This window comes from Chionomys nivalis, chromosome 18, assembly GCF_950005125.1.
Source record: "Chionomys nivalis chromosome 18, mChiNiv1.1, whole genome shotgun sequence".
Classification (NCBI taxonomy): domain Eukaryota; kingdom Metazoa; phylum Chordata; class Mammalia; order Rodentia; family Cricetidae; genus Chionomys; species Chionomys nivalis.
This window is the reverse complement of record NC_080103.1, coordinates 46,719,468-46,733,019: the sequence shown is the minus strand read 5'-3', so window position 1 is coordinate 46,733,019 and position 13,552 is coordinate 46,719,468. Positions and strand designations below refer to the sequence as shown.

The 13,552-nt window shown below is 42.3% G+C and overlaps 1 protein-coding gene and 1 long non-coding RNA gene across 3 annotated transcripts in view; one reads left to right on the top strand and one right to left on the bottom strand.

Annotated features, from left to right (window-relative positions):
* LOC130889316 (uncharacterized) overlaps positions 1-13,552 on the top strand; it is a 154,701-nt gene that overhangs the window by 78,303 nt on the left and 62,846 nt on the right. The gene's annotated exons all lie outside the window — the stretch shown is intronic.
* LOC130889311 (alcohol dehydrogenase 1-like) lies at positions 388-12,916 on the bottom strand. 2 transcript variants are annotated; one of them, XM_057792938.1, is made up of 9 exons: positions 12,828-12,916; positions 10,629-10,748; positions 9,938-10,076; positions 7,604-7,691; positions 7,255-7,474; positions 4,389-4,649; positions 2,366-2,501; positions 1,019-1,157; positions 388-581 (listed from the first exon to the last, which is right to left on the bottom strand). In XM_057792938.1, the coding sequence occupies exons 1-9, from the start codon at positions 12,843-12,845 to the stop codon at positions 557-559; spliced, it is 1,146 nt and encodes a 381-aa protein (XP_057648921.1). In that variant the 5' UTR covers positions 12,846-12,916; the 3' UTR covers positions 388-556. The 2 variants fall into 2 exon arrangements, with proteins under 2 accessions (XP_057648921.1, XP_057648922.1); XM_057792939.1 differs by having other exon boundaries at positions 10,629-10,730.

The window sequence follows — 13,552 nt, the reverse complement described above, 5'->3', positions numbered from 1 at the left end:
AAGTGATATTCTCATTTGATACGCATTCACCTTTTGTGAGGCAGATGTTAAATTTATGGGCAACTATGAATAGAATTATCCCACATGACAGGGAAAGACTTTGTTAAGCAGTATTGGAATCTGAAACTCAGTTACAGCAGAGGACCCGGTGAAAAGATGAGGCTAACACCATTGAATAATGAAGTGGAGCTAGAGGTGTTGATTTCTCAAGTCCAACTTCTGGGAGAGGCAGATTATATTGATGTGTGAAGACTATCTGTGAATTCAGAGAGAAAAAAATACCAGATGTCACAAGAGACATTGTCCCCAGTTGGAAAGATGACAGAGGTCAATCAAATCAGAAGGAAGGCTGGGCACCCTGCAGCTCCTCATCTGAGGTGTGGTAGCTCTCACTTGGGGTTGAAAACAGAATCACAGAAAATTCAGTTTCTCGCGGAAAGCTTACATGAGTACTTTATTGGCAGTGTCTCTAAGGAACAACATTAGCGCTGTATGTGTCTGGTCTCGTGATTCAGTGGGGTGCAGGGCTCAGGAGTAGGAAGGCATCAGTATGGTCTCAGAACGTCAGGACAGTCCGGATACTGAAATATGACATATAAGATGTTGGTTCACATTTCCAGAACTCACAGTGCCCAGAGGGTAAATAAAGCATGTGTTATGAGTCTCAGTGAAAACCATCTGTCACAGACATTTCATACTCGCTATTTGCCATGCACTTTGTAGAAGCTTTTTAGGCATTGTCTCATTTAAACTTCATCCTAAGCAGTGGCTCTATGAGGTCGATTATCATATTTTCTCCATTTTAGAGACTGAGGCTTAGCCTTATAAAATGCCCTGGGTCGTACAGTGACTGCAGAGCCTGAACGGTCACAGAAGTCCCATTTTTGCTCTTATCCCATTTCTCCTTCATTTCTGTTGGCCATTTCCCGTATCATAAAAATAATCTCTTTTCCCTACCCACCCCATAAAAATAATCTCTTTTCTCCACCCACCCCATAAAAATAATCTTAAAGCTCACCTCTTTCCAGAGCGAAGCAGCTCAAAGGCTTCATTGATTTTCTCAAAAGGTAAAACATGGGTAATTAATGGCTCCAATGGAAACTTGTTAGCCATAAAATCAGCCACAAGCTTGGGGACAGAATCTTTACTCTTAAAGCCTGAAAGGAGAGAGCAGCATCGTGAGATGCAGCCAGGGGGCAGACAGGAGAATTAGACAAGAGATCTTCCAAAGAAACCAAGTTCCTAACAGTGCCCAGACTGCCACCTGAGTGGCAGATGCAGGACTTAAATACCCTCTGCATGGTGTTAATGTCTTATGACATGCGCCTGATGAACAGGGTCCCTGGCTGATGATGGCGGCTTAGTAGATCTTTCCTAGAGAAATCATAGTGCAGATGTTTATAGCCAAAGGAAGGAAGTGTTCCAAACTTCGGTAATGAGTGTAGGCAAACATTACTGCCTTGGGCTCTCTGTGTCCTATGAGGCATTTTCGGGCCTTAGAGATCAAGTAGAATGAGCCAGGAAAGCCCTGGCTTGTTTATGGGGAGCAGAGCAGCCTGTCTTGGGATTTCCTCTATTAGAGAGAACAGTGATTTTCATACTGCCTTCTAAGAACTTTTCTGTTACCAAAGGGACGATTCTGAAAAAAGTTAGGAATTGATCCTCAAAGCTGGGGATATAATTCAGATAATGAAGTTCTTTTTGTTTGTTTTTTTTCTGACATCAGATTTTTATTGATTATCTGGAAATTGCACACAATGCCCCTGATCACACTCAATTCCCAGTCCTCTCAGGTCCACCCTGTGATCTCTCTCAAGGAAAAAAAAATATAACAATTCCAATTTGTGTTGCCTATGTTCTCACTGGAGCATGGCCAAACTCCCAATAAATAAAACTGAGTCCTTCCTCACCACCACCCCACCAGAAGCCACTAACTGTGGAGACCCATGCTTGAGAACCCTTGTCACAATTTTTAACAATTCTGAACATTGGCTTCCTGTCTGGACTGCTTCTTTTATGGGTAGAGGTGCAGGTAGGGGGAGAGGTTGTCATTGAAGCTGAGTTGATCTCCAGAATAAAAAAGAAAACAAATAAACAAACCCAGCAACATTAAACAGTGGAATCAGTGCTGGGGGAGCTGTAACTCCAGGTCTGCAGGGAGGAAGTTGGGAGATTCCTGGGATTGGCTGGCCAGGAAGGCTAGCCTGACCATGAGCTGCAGGCCACTGAGAGCCCCAGAGTCAATGACCAAGGCTGATTGCTCCTGTAGCTACATCAAATGTTCTCTGACTCCACACACATCCACACGTTCACCTTGACACACCAGAATACATACAGAAATTGATCCTTAGCTGTGAATACATACCACCAAATATTGCTCCTTTCCACGTGCGTCCCAGCAGCAGCAACAAGGGGTTCATAGAGAGGCTTTGGGAATTAGGAGGCACCCCAACAACGACACTTACACCACATGATGCGTGGCTGCTTAACAGGGAAGACATCTGGAATATAAATAATATTTAAAGTGGATATTCTTGTGGTCTACTCATGATATACAGTTTCATGTCATATGAAGATATGTACAGAGAAATTTTTTGTGAAAAGGGGTGATTGAATGAATTTATGTTCAAGTCCTCCTTATCAACTAATAAAGAAGCAAGTCTCATTGTGAGCCTGTGCAGTCTGGGTCCTCCAAGGAGAATACTGTTTCCTCATCACGTGACTCTCAGGCTCCCTATGCGTAGGTTCACTCACTGTCATTGTCCATTAACTACAGTTTTGAAGTTTGCACTCTGAGACAGAATTTTGATGGTGAAGATGTAATGATGACAGCATCAAAAGTTGTCTCTTATCTATTTGTCAACCTCCCTTTATAACACGTCCCTACTGTGGGGCTTAGATCAAGAACGGGCAAGTTTTCAGTGGCTGTGAATCCAATGTGTGCTCTGGTTTTACATTATTCTGTTATCTGTAGATATCCAGGAAGTTTTCACTTTCAATTCTTTCATTTAAAATTCTGTAGTAAAAGATGGCATTTAATCATGAAATATGCATGTTGCCTGGTATTTTGATTTTGAAACATGTCATTTAGAAAACCAGATGTCCTCAGAACACATGGATATCAGACTTTTGGATCTTCAGATCCACTGACACAGAAGAATGATGGCTGTGGGAAGCCAGAACCCTGAACGTTGAAAGGTCCCCACCCACAGAGGAGAGGCTAGCCTCTCTTGACATCTAGTCTCAGTTCAAGGCTGAGCAGAATGTCACTCTCAGGACACCATTCCCATTCTCTACTACCAACTCTGCCAAGGCTTTCTGGAGGACCTCAGTAATGGCGATTCTTTACATCTCTGGGGATGCTTCTCTAGAACACCAGAGGTCTTAGGTTGGCTGATATGTAACTAGAGAAGTTACATACTTAGCAATGTATGGTGTCTGCAACTATATGAAGAATGTTCGTTTCAAAAGTTTAAGCACTGTACGCTTGGCAATAGCCTTTCTTATCATTATTCCCAGCTGACTTAATTGAGTGCTTACCACATGGCAGCTGGCTCCGTGCTAAGTATTTTACATGCACTATGTCGTGTAGATCATAAATAACCCCACAAAATGTGCATCTCTTTTCTTCTTCTTTTTTTTTTTTTGTTTTGTTTTTTGGGAGAGGAGATAGAAGGTGGCAGAGTGGGGTAGAGTCCAGTCCCTGGGTGTGAGAATGGTGGGAGATAGAGACAAAGAGAGAAAAGAGAGACAGAGAGAGAGAGAGAGAAGAGAGACAGAGAGAGAGAGCCAAAATCTGTATCTCTTAAATTTAGGGGCTACGACAGAATCTATGAATTTTATTTTGAAAAGTATTTACTCCAACATGTAGATCTGGTGTTTTTGTTGCCCGCCATGGTGTTGTCTCTGAGATGAAAACATGGTGATCCATTAAAGCAGACACTCCTCTACATGTCTGATGCTAATGAAATAATACTTGGACCCATATTACTCAATATTGCTTTTGGCCACATGATGAGACTTGAATATGCTTTTCAGAATAGTAAAGTTCAAATATTATATAATGTTAATAATGTGGAAGAAAATCTATTTGTCCTTTTAGGTCCAGAATTTGTTTTTAAATTCCCTTGATGAATTGCTTTTTCCAAAAAAAAAAAAAACAAAAAAAAACAACAACAAAAAAAAAACTCAATGAAAAGCTTTCCTGTATTAATGATTAATGGAGCATTATTATGTTTATCACAGAACTGGATTAATAAATATGAGAAGGAAACAGGAGATGGAAAATTACCATCTAAAATAGCTTTCTGCATGAGATTTCTATTCTTCTGCCTGTAGCACATATGGATGGCAGAATGACAAATTTCAAGGCATGCCACAGTACCTACCATGGTGTCAAGGCGACCGATTACTTCAAAGGAGAAGTCCACCCCTCCATCGGTCATCTCCTGGAGTACTTCATGGATGGGTTTGCTGTAGTCCAAAGGATTGATGCACTCAGTTGCACCCAATTCTTTGGCCTTCGCAAACTTGTCTTTGTTGATGTCCACAGCGATGATCCTGGCTGCTCCAGCTGTTTTACAGCCAATGATGACAGACAGACCAACACCTCCAAGGCCAAACACAGCACAGGTGGAGCCTGGGGTCACCTATGGTTGCAGAAAATACAAAAGATGGACCAGTGACCACTAGGCAGTGCTCCATGCTGCACAAGGAACCTTGCTTTGTCCTCTGTCATGGCCTCTCAGATGTCATCCCACCTGCTTCCAAAACCTCTTCAGGCTATAGCACCCAAAGGGGTACAACATTTGTTCTCAAAATTTGCTCTATATTAGATGTATCTGGGGAGTTATCATTTTTTGTTAATCTCAGGATCCAGTAACAGCCTCTACCAGTTAATTGGGATCTCTGCAGATGGAACTCCATTCTAATCCAATGGGAATCCCCTCTGAGACCAGATGTACCAGATGATCTTTGAACTCAACATGGCAATGACTTTCCTCTTCCCAGGCCACATAATAACCTCTTAAACATACACAAAAGCAATTTGTATACATGAAACGGAGAAATTTCTGTAACCCAGCAAGCCTCTCAGCCAATTCAGCCATCCAAATCAGACCAGATTAAACCAAATTAGAAAATGCTCAGGTTTAATGGATTCAGTTCTCCCGGATAGCCTTCCTACGTGCTTCCTCCCAGAGAGGAGAAAACCACGTGTCTATTTACTGGGGGTGGGGCAGTTTAAATACCCTGTGGGAGTGGCTTTGAGCATCACTGGGAAAGAGGCCTGATGTGGGATTCCACTCTGTATGCTGTGATTACCATTGATTGATAAGGAAACTGTTTTGGACCTAGAACAAAGCAGAACAGAACAAGGTGGGGAAAACTAAACTGAATGCTGTCAGAAAGAAGAAGGAATCAGGAGCCGCCATGGAGCTGCCAGAGGATAAGACACAGTCAACCAGGTGAAACCTTGCCAGTAAGCCATGAGACTCATGGTAAAATATAAAATAATAAAAATGGGTTAATTTAAGAGATGAGAGTGAACTAAAAATATGCATACACAAATGGACCAAGCAGTATTGTAATTAATACAGTTTCTGTGTGATTATTTGGGTTATGGACATCCTGGAACAAACAAGCAGCCTTCTTACAACAGGGGCCACCATTTGGTGGGCTTTCTGAGATGCACCATGGTTTGGAGAGAAATGGGAGAGGGGACCTGTGATGGAGCTTCCACTAAAATATCTCAGATCCTTTGATATGCACGCCAGGGACTGGAGTGAAATTTGTACCCAAACAGAAACAAATGATCATGGTTACTCCATGCGACTGCACTGCAATCCAACCACCCTTCAATCATTAACTCCTTGGTTCACTGTTGTTCAGTAGTCACAACCAGGGTAACTGGAGCAGAAGTCATCTGGGAAGCATTGACAAGTCATCCCTGGTTTAACAGGAAAGTGGACAGGAAACTTTAAGAAAATACATCAAGAGACCAATGTTGTCTTTGTGAGACTTTAAGCCTGACTTTTAGAGGCAAATGAAAAAATACTGAAACAATAGCTGATCTATATTTTAATAACAATGACTGAAATCCTTGATCACAAGTACCCATGGCTTGCGAGGCTCACTCAGTCCTCCTGTTGAAACAGATGAGCAACTGCACAAGGAGTAACTACACTTGGTGTGAAAGCCACAAAATAAATACAGGATGTAATTATTGAACATAAAACATTTACTTTCTCATAATTCAGAATCAGCATTATTTTCATCTATATTAAAGAGGTGAATTTTCTTCAGCATTCAAATTCCTTCTGGGCTTATTTTCCTATTAATATTTTAATCCACACCATCAACCTATGAAAATAGTGTTGGAGAATCCTAGAGTCATAGACTGAGGTTTTAAAGGATCTACTAACAAACTTGCTCAGGATATACTAGGTCACACACTGTTGAGGAGTGCTGACTCTAATGCGATGTGCACACACTAAGAGACAGAAACTGTAGGAAAGGTAGACCTCTAACACCACCTAATTTTAGGTTCGCTGGGGAAATGTTGCTGATAAGGTTTGTTCTCAATCCCCATAAAGAAGGAGACAACCCCAGCCCACTCCTGGCCGTTATCAAAGCTTACGTTCATCGTGATGCTCTTTCAGAGAACATCAGGCAGCTCAGAGGGACTGTTCTGGTCCACTGCCGTTAAGTCCTGGTTCATCACTAAGCCTCTGTTTTCTTTTCAGGAAATTTCTACCACACAGGCAGGTTGGCTCTCAGTAGCAGTGCTGGTCTTTTTAAAAACACTGGTGACAGCATTTGTGCCGTGCAAATCTCCCTACTTTGGCTTACTTTAGAGATAACAGTGATGACATCTCCACTTTAAAATCTTCCATTTGTCCCAAATGGCCAAGTGTTCCAGTTTCTGACTCTTTAAAACATGTTTTATTGCTCAAGTGTATCTTGAGACTGGGACATAACAGAGCTTTGCAGACAGCAGCAAATGCAAAGTGTTAAAGTTCAAGATCTACATAAGTTTCAAATAATTTCTATGAGAGGCCAGTTTCTTTGGGAACTAGGCAGAACTGGATGCATATTATTATAGAGCTTTTCTTGAGTGTGGAGAGAATTCTCGCTGGAGTTGGACAATCTTATTTCTTTTCTACAAAAACTCTTTCTGACGCTTGTGGGTAATTTCTTCCCTTTGGTCCCAACAATATGCACGTAGCTTGGACCATGGGCCACTATCCATCTTACCTTGGCGACTTTGACAGCAGAGCCATAGCCAGTTGAGAACCCGCAGCCGATGAGGCAGACTTTGTCCAGGGGTGAAGCCGCATCGATTTTAGCCACTGCCATCTCATCTACCACAGTGTACTGGGAGAAGGTGCTGGTGCTGGTGAAGTTGTAGATTGACTTCCCCTTGCAGGTGAACCTGGTGGTTCCATCAAGCAAAGTCCCTCGAGGATTTGCCAAACTAGCCAGTGAAACACAGCAAACAAAGGACATGAGACTGAAGAAAACCAGTGTGCAACCTAATTGTGCAAGAAGACAATAAGAAACCAGTGTGCACCCTAATTGTGCAAGAAGACAATGAGAAACCTACTCATTGTTCATACAGAAGTTGCTCTCCGGGTGCTTGCAGATCCTGCATTTTCCACACTGGGGAGAAAAGAGCGGGATGACTTTATCACCTGGAAGGGGAACAAGAAAATCACTTAAATATCTACTCAGGAATTAACAAGGCAAGAATATGAAGCTTTCCGTAGGGATGTGTGCCCTAAAAAGGTTTCCCAGAGATATGGCCCCTCTGCACTATGTCATGTGTAGTGGTATTTCATTGTATTTTAACAAATAAAGCTTGCCTGAAGATCAGAGAAGTAAAACAGCTACATTGGCCAGCCTTACAGACCAGGCAATGGTGACAGGCACCTTTAATCTCAGGAAACACTCTAGTTTACCATAGAAACAGGGCGGTAGTGGTACATACCCTTATCCCAGAACTAGTGAGGAATATAAAACGGGAGGAGACAGCTCTTGGTCTCATTCTGAGATTCCTGGAGCCAGGATCCCCATTTCGGACTGAGGTAGCAGTAAGAACCAGTGACTGGCTGTTTTGCTTTTCTGACCTTCAGGTTTGCTTTTTATTAACACACAAAAGAACTTCCTGTACAGTCATGCATGGGTCCTTGCATTGCTGCCTTACTATTCATCCAGGTTTACATATGCCTGAAGTTTCCCCAAAGAAAAGGGAAATGTAAAAACATCCATTTCCACTGACCAGCAGTTAACTCTCCTTGTGTGCCTCATTATATGGGTGCTTTGCATATGATTAGCCAGGTCAAACCTTAGATATACTCATTGCTAAGTATAAATATATACTTTAGTTGTCATGAGTTGCTGTCTTCCTTTTGGATGCTGGAGAAATCTGATATTTTCCATAATAGTTACAATAAAACTAAAATAAAAACAAACATAATAGAGGAAATATTTTATAATAAAATTAAGACAAACTAGATTTCATTATAAGATAAAATTAAAATGAGACTTTTAAGAGCTAATTTTTTACTTCTTAAAAAGATTTGTCCTGTTTTTATGTGCATGTCCAAGTACCATGTGTGTATGCTCTTGTGTGTGGGTGGCCTTGAAGGCCAGCAGAGGGCACTGGGTTCTGTGCGGCTGGAGTTACAGGTGGCTGTCAACTGTCTAACAGGATGACCTCACCTACTGAGTCATTTCTCCATCACCCAGGTTTTGGTTTTTCAAAGTGATTGTGCATCTCTTATTATGAAACGAATGCTTTAAGAATAATCTTCATTATTTTTGAGGACGCAGACTGAAATGTGACAGAGAAGTGACGACTTGCTCTGGACATCTCAGTCCTTAACAATGAGTTAGAGATTTCCCCTGAGAAAGAAAAGGCGACTTTTTGTTTTTAGATAATTGTTTATGAACTATCAATTTTTTTCTGCTATAGACAAAGCATCCTGAGATGTAAAGGAATCGCTTTGCTCTAAGTTTGTTTCCCAATAAAGGAAACAGCAGAGCTTGACTCCAGCCAGACGAGTTGTTTCCTTATTTTCTGGTTATTTGGAATGTGAGAGACGTCTGACTCTGTTGGCCAAAGTGATCTTTTTGGAGGTGAATGCAATTTTTGTTTTTACATCATGTGTGCTACCTATGTTATCAAACCAAATCATGACTTGATCACTATGTTTCATAGATAAAATGAATGTGTGATGACACCTAGGAAAAATTAATTTTACTCAACCTTTACCTATGAATACAAACAGCAGTGTTAAAATAAAAACATGGATAAAGTAATAAGGAATGTGCCACCCACCATCTCGAGCCCCAATTAGTGATAATAAAATAGTGTTTGTGTTTGGAGGCCTTTGGCCATGTTTTTCCCGCTGGAGTTTCCTCTTATATTGTATTATTCTTTTATATCGGAGAAAAAAGAGCATATAGTGAAGAGGAAGCCATCACGTGGATGCAATGAGGTTAAACCTATGGCATCCTACAGGAGAGGCATCCTGAAGCCAGGCGAGCAGTCGGGTCTCTGAACTCAGCACAGAGCAGCTTCCCTACATCTAGGCACTCAGAACCTGGACCTGCAGGTCTTGCCTCTGCCCCATTTGTAGGTCTACTTGGATACTGAAAAATCCCCAGTGCTCAGCGACACTGAAGTTGAAGTTAGCAGATTGTGAACTCTGAAGGTCACAGTGGAGACTCTCACTCGGTGCCTGACGTATTGACAATAAAAAATAGATATAGAAAGATAAAAGACATGATTGGATGCCCCAGGACAGAGGCAGGCAGTGAGGAAGGGGTGGAAACCCTGTGACCTTGTGCCAGGTCTCCTACTGCCTGGGCTTCCTATTTTGTGAGGGAAGCTCTTGGGACCAAACATAAGCCCTGAGGGTAAAGAATTCTGTACCTGGTTTGACAGAAGTCACCCCTTCTCCAACACTCTCCACGATACCAGCTCCCTCGTGGCCAAGAATTACAGGAAAAGGTGTAGGTATGCTTCCACTAATCGCGTGATCATCAGAGCGGCAGACCCCCGTGGCCACCATCTACAGATGAGAGATCGATTTCACTCAGCCAAGATAGCGACTGTGGAGGTTTAGCACACCTATTCTGAAATGGGGCTTCTCAGGAGCTTGCTAACAACCCCTATTGCTTCCAGATTCGATTTAGGGCCAAGTTTTCCTGTGCTTTCATCTCTTCTCCCAATTAAACAGCTTAAGTCGTAACAGCTTAAGTCGTAATGATCATCCGATGAATTAAGTCACCCCCAAAATGTAATTTATACAATATATAAAAATGGATGCTATGTTATGGAAAAAGATGCAGGAAATGAGCACCAAGAAATTATCTAATATTAATTGCTTTTGGACTCAAGATGTTTAGCACTTTACAAACACTTAAACATTTTTAAAAGTTTTCGGGGATTATGTTAAACTTCTACTTTCAGCAGCTGATGTCAACAGCTAGGCTCAGCAACAGGCTCATTCATTATTGGGGTGAACATTTGAAACGGGATGTTAATAGACAGTCGGATGCATCTATGCAGTATTTTCTGTGTTTTTCAAACTAATATAATAGAATGTAGAAAGGGACTTTACCTTAATGCGGACTTCATGGGCCTTGGGGGGTGCGACTTCTATGTCCTCGATGGAGAAGGGCTTCTTGGTCTCCCACAGCACAGCTGCTTTGCACTTGATGACCTGGAAGAGGAAGGGTAACTGCAGCTCCAAGGGGGTCACTGCAATTGTGTCCCTCTATTTCCTATGCACAGCGTCTGTCCCCAGGTCTGCCAACCGTTGTTACATAGAAATGGACACTTCTCATTTACAAGGAGTCAAAACACCCTGAGAAATGTGTGACACCATAGTAGAAGGTCAGGAAAGGAAAGGCCATACACTGGGATGCATGGGTGTGTGCGCTTTCGGGGCACTCTAACATTATCTTTTATTCTTGTACTCATTGGTACTAAAATCATTGGTTATTTGTTCAATTCTAAATTATAATTATTAATATGTTTTTGAAGTGATTGGGAGCAGAACCTGGAACTTTGTGCGTTCTGGGCAAGTACACTGTCTCAGAGTTAAACCCCAGGCTTTGGATTTCTGAGACACAGTCTGAGAAGCAGCCCAGGTTGGCCTTGAACTAGGAACCTTTCTGTCTTGGCCTTCCTAGCGCTGAGATTTCAGGGACGGTCTATCATACCTGCTACATTGTTATTTTGCTGTTGTAGGAAATATAACCTCAAGCCTATGATTGAGCATAGCGCTGTTATTGACCCTGCACCTAAGATCCTGGATTCCCTAGTCCCTCAATTCTTGTTTGATTGATAAGAATGGGATTCCACGTATGCTTAATGAATTCAGTCTTTCTTTTAACTTTTTCAGTCATTCTTTTTTTTTCTTTTTCTTTTTTTTTTTTTTTTTTGGTTTTTCGAGACAGAGTTTCTCTAGCTTTGGAGCCTGTCCTGGAACTCCCTTTGTAGCCCAGGCTGGCCTTGAACTCCCAGAGATCCGCCTGCCTCTGCCTCCCGAGTGCTGGGATTAAAGGCGTGCGCCACCACCGCCCGGCAGTCATTCTTTATCTAACCACTTTTCTTTGAAATGTGATATGCCATCATAAACATGAGCAGGAGTGAAATAAAATAAAGTGAATTGGAACAGAACTACTGGCGACTGCCCCTTCTGTGCCGATTCTCCACCCATCTTTTCTAAACAGAGTCATGCCACACTGTGGACGCAGAAGTCTCCAATCCCCCGTTCTCACTGTGAGCTGTTGGACCTTTGACCCACTCCTAAAACAGCCCCTGTGCCAATGGAAACACAGGCGTTATAATTAGGCAGTTGGATAGCACGGATCAGTTTATGCTGAGTGATTGCTTGCGTGTGTCAGTACCATATACAGATTGAACAAAGAAGGGGCTTTGTGGAAATCCTAGTACCACATGTGTGTATTCTCAGTGTTAGCAAATGATTCAGTTTTTCTTAGAATTAATTGAAGTAAAGCTGGATGATTTTTTTTAAGAGAGAAGAGACTGTTCTATAGAGTTTCTAGAGATTTTATGAGTTGTGCAGGTATGGACCCCTCCAAATCACAGTGTTCATGGTAATGTAAACCACTGTGGATGATCCTAAAGTTTAGAAATCAATCCACCTCTTATCAGATATTTTATCTAAATGTTATTGGGACAGTTCTACTATGTTCCTGAGTCAAATTCCTCTTCTGAAACTATCGACAGATTTAACTTTACTCTTTTAATAAGAAATCTATGATTACATGCTGGACTGTGGTGGTACATGCCTTTAATCATATCACTTGGGAGGCAGGGGTAGGTGGATCTCTGTTAGTTCGAGGCCAACCTGGTCTACACAGTGATTTCCAGGACAGGTAAGGCTATTACAGAGAAACCATGTCTAGACAAACTAAACAAACAAACAAAAATTAGAAAGAAACCTGTGATTCCAAAGAACAGCCCACTAAGGTATCTTGATATAAACACAAACTTCTCTGTAGAAGATCTCTTTAAAACTGTCTGTTTACAAGGTAGTTACAGCTGGCTCAGAATGAATTCCCTGTGCTGCAGAGTTAGTGAGGAAGTGAGGACGGCCCCAGATCTAGAGTCTGTGTGCTCTTGTTAAAGGTATTTAGCAGCAGCCGGGCTGCACTGTTGTCCAGTGCACACCCTGTGCTATAGCACACATTACACATTGCCTTCAGTGCACGTCATTTCTAAGTTAGAAGTCAGCATCTTTTAGCAAGTTAGTGAGAATATATTCCCAACAGTGAGATCTTTTTCTTACTTTTCCGGCTGTGCTCATGCTGTCTGTCCTCGCTGCTGGCAGGAGATTGATGGGTCCCTGTAGGCTCTTCCCTCCTGCAGTGCACTGGGCCAAGGTTACACAGATATTGTTAGCTGGGGTGTCAGCTGATGCCACACGTGATCTGACCATTTATGACACACCCATTAGTTTATCCTTACTGCATGTTAAGTGAAAACAAAGGGCACTGTCTGGCCTGTCAAGGAAAACTTGTTCTGGGGATGTGATGTTGGGGACATTTTGCTTTCATTAGGTTCCACACCTCCTTTTTCATCTATCTCCCCTCTCTTGGTTCACTCTTCCCCTGTCTCAGCTGCACTCTCCCCTTTCTCAGACAGGTTAGAGGTCTGCTTTCCTTTGCTAGGGAAAGGAGTAACTTAAAGTCTACCTGGAGCATAGTAAGGAGGACAGGAGACAATGCAGGGCAGATGGGGTGGACGGACAGAGCTTCAGGTGAGGAAGGGTTGGCGTCCATTCCTCTTCAAAGCAGAGAAGCACCCTCAGGCACAGCAAAGGTGCTGAAATCCCTGCTATTACTGTAGCACCCAATACTTGTCAGCATTGACCAAGGACCTAAGGCAGCATGGAGCTGGTCCAAGGGATGGCAGTCATTAATAAGAGACGAAGTTCACTCCTTCCTGGATACAAGGCCTACAACATGCCCTTCTTCTAGGAGAACTTGGTCATATCTCCTTGCTCTTTGCCGT

Coding starts and splice junctions, on each gene's coding strand:
- LOC130889311 (XM_057792938.1), bottom strand. Junction 7,692..9,937: donor GGTGACTTCTGTCAAACCAG/GTACAGAATTCT, acceptor TTCCCCTTCCAG/GTGATAAAGTCATCCCGCTC. Junction 4,650..7,254: donor CTGCTGTCAAAGTCGCCAAG/GTAAGATGGATA, acceptor CTGCAACCATAG/GTGACCCCAGGCTCCACCTG.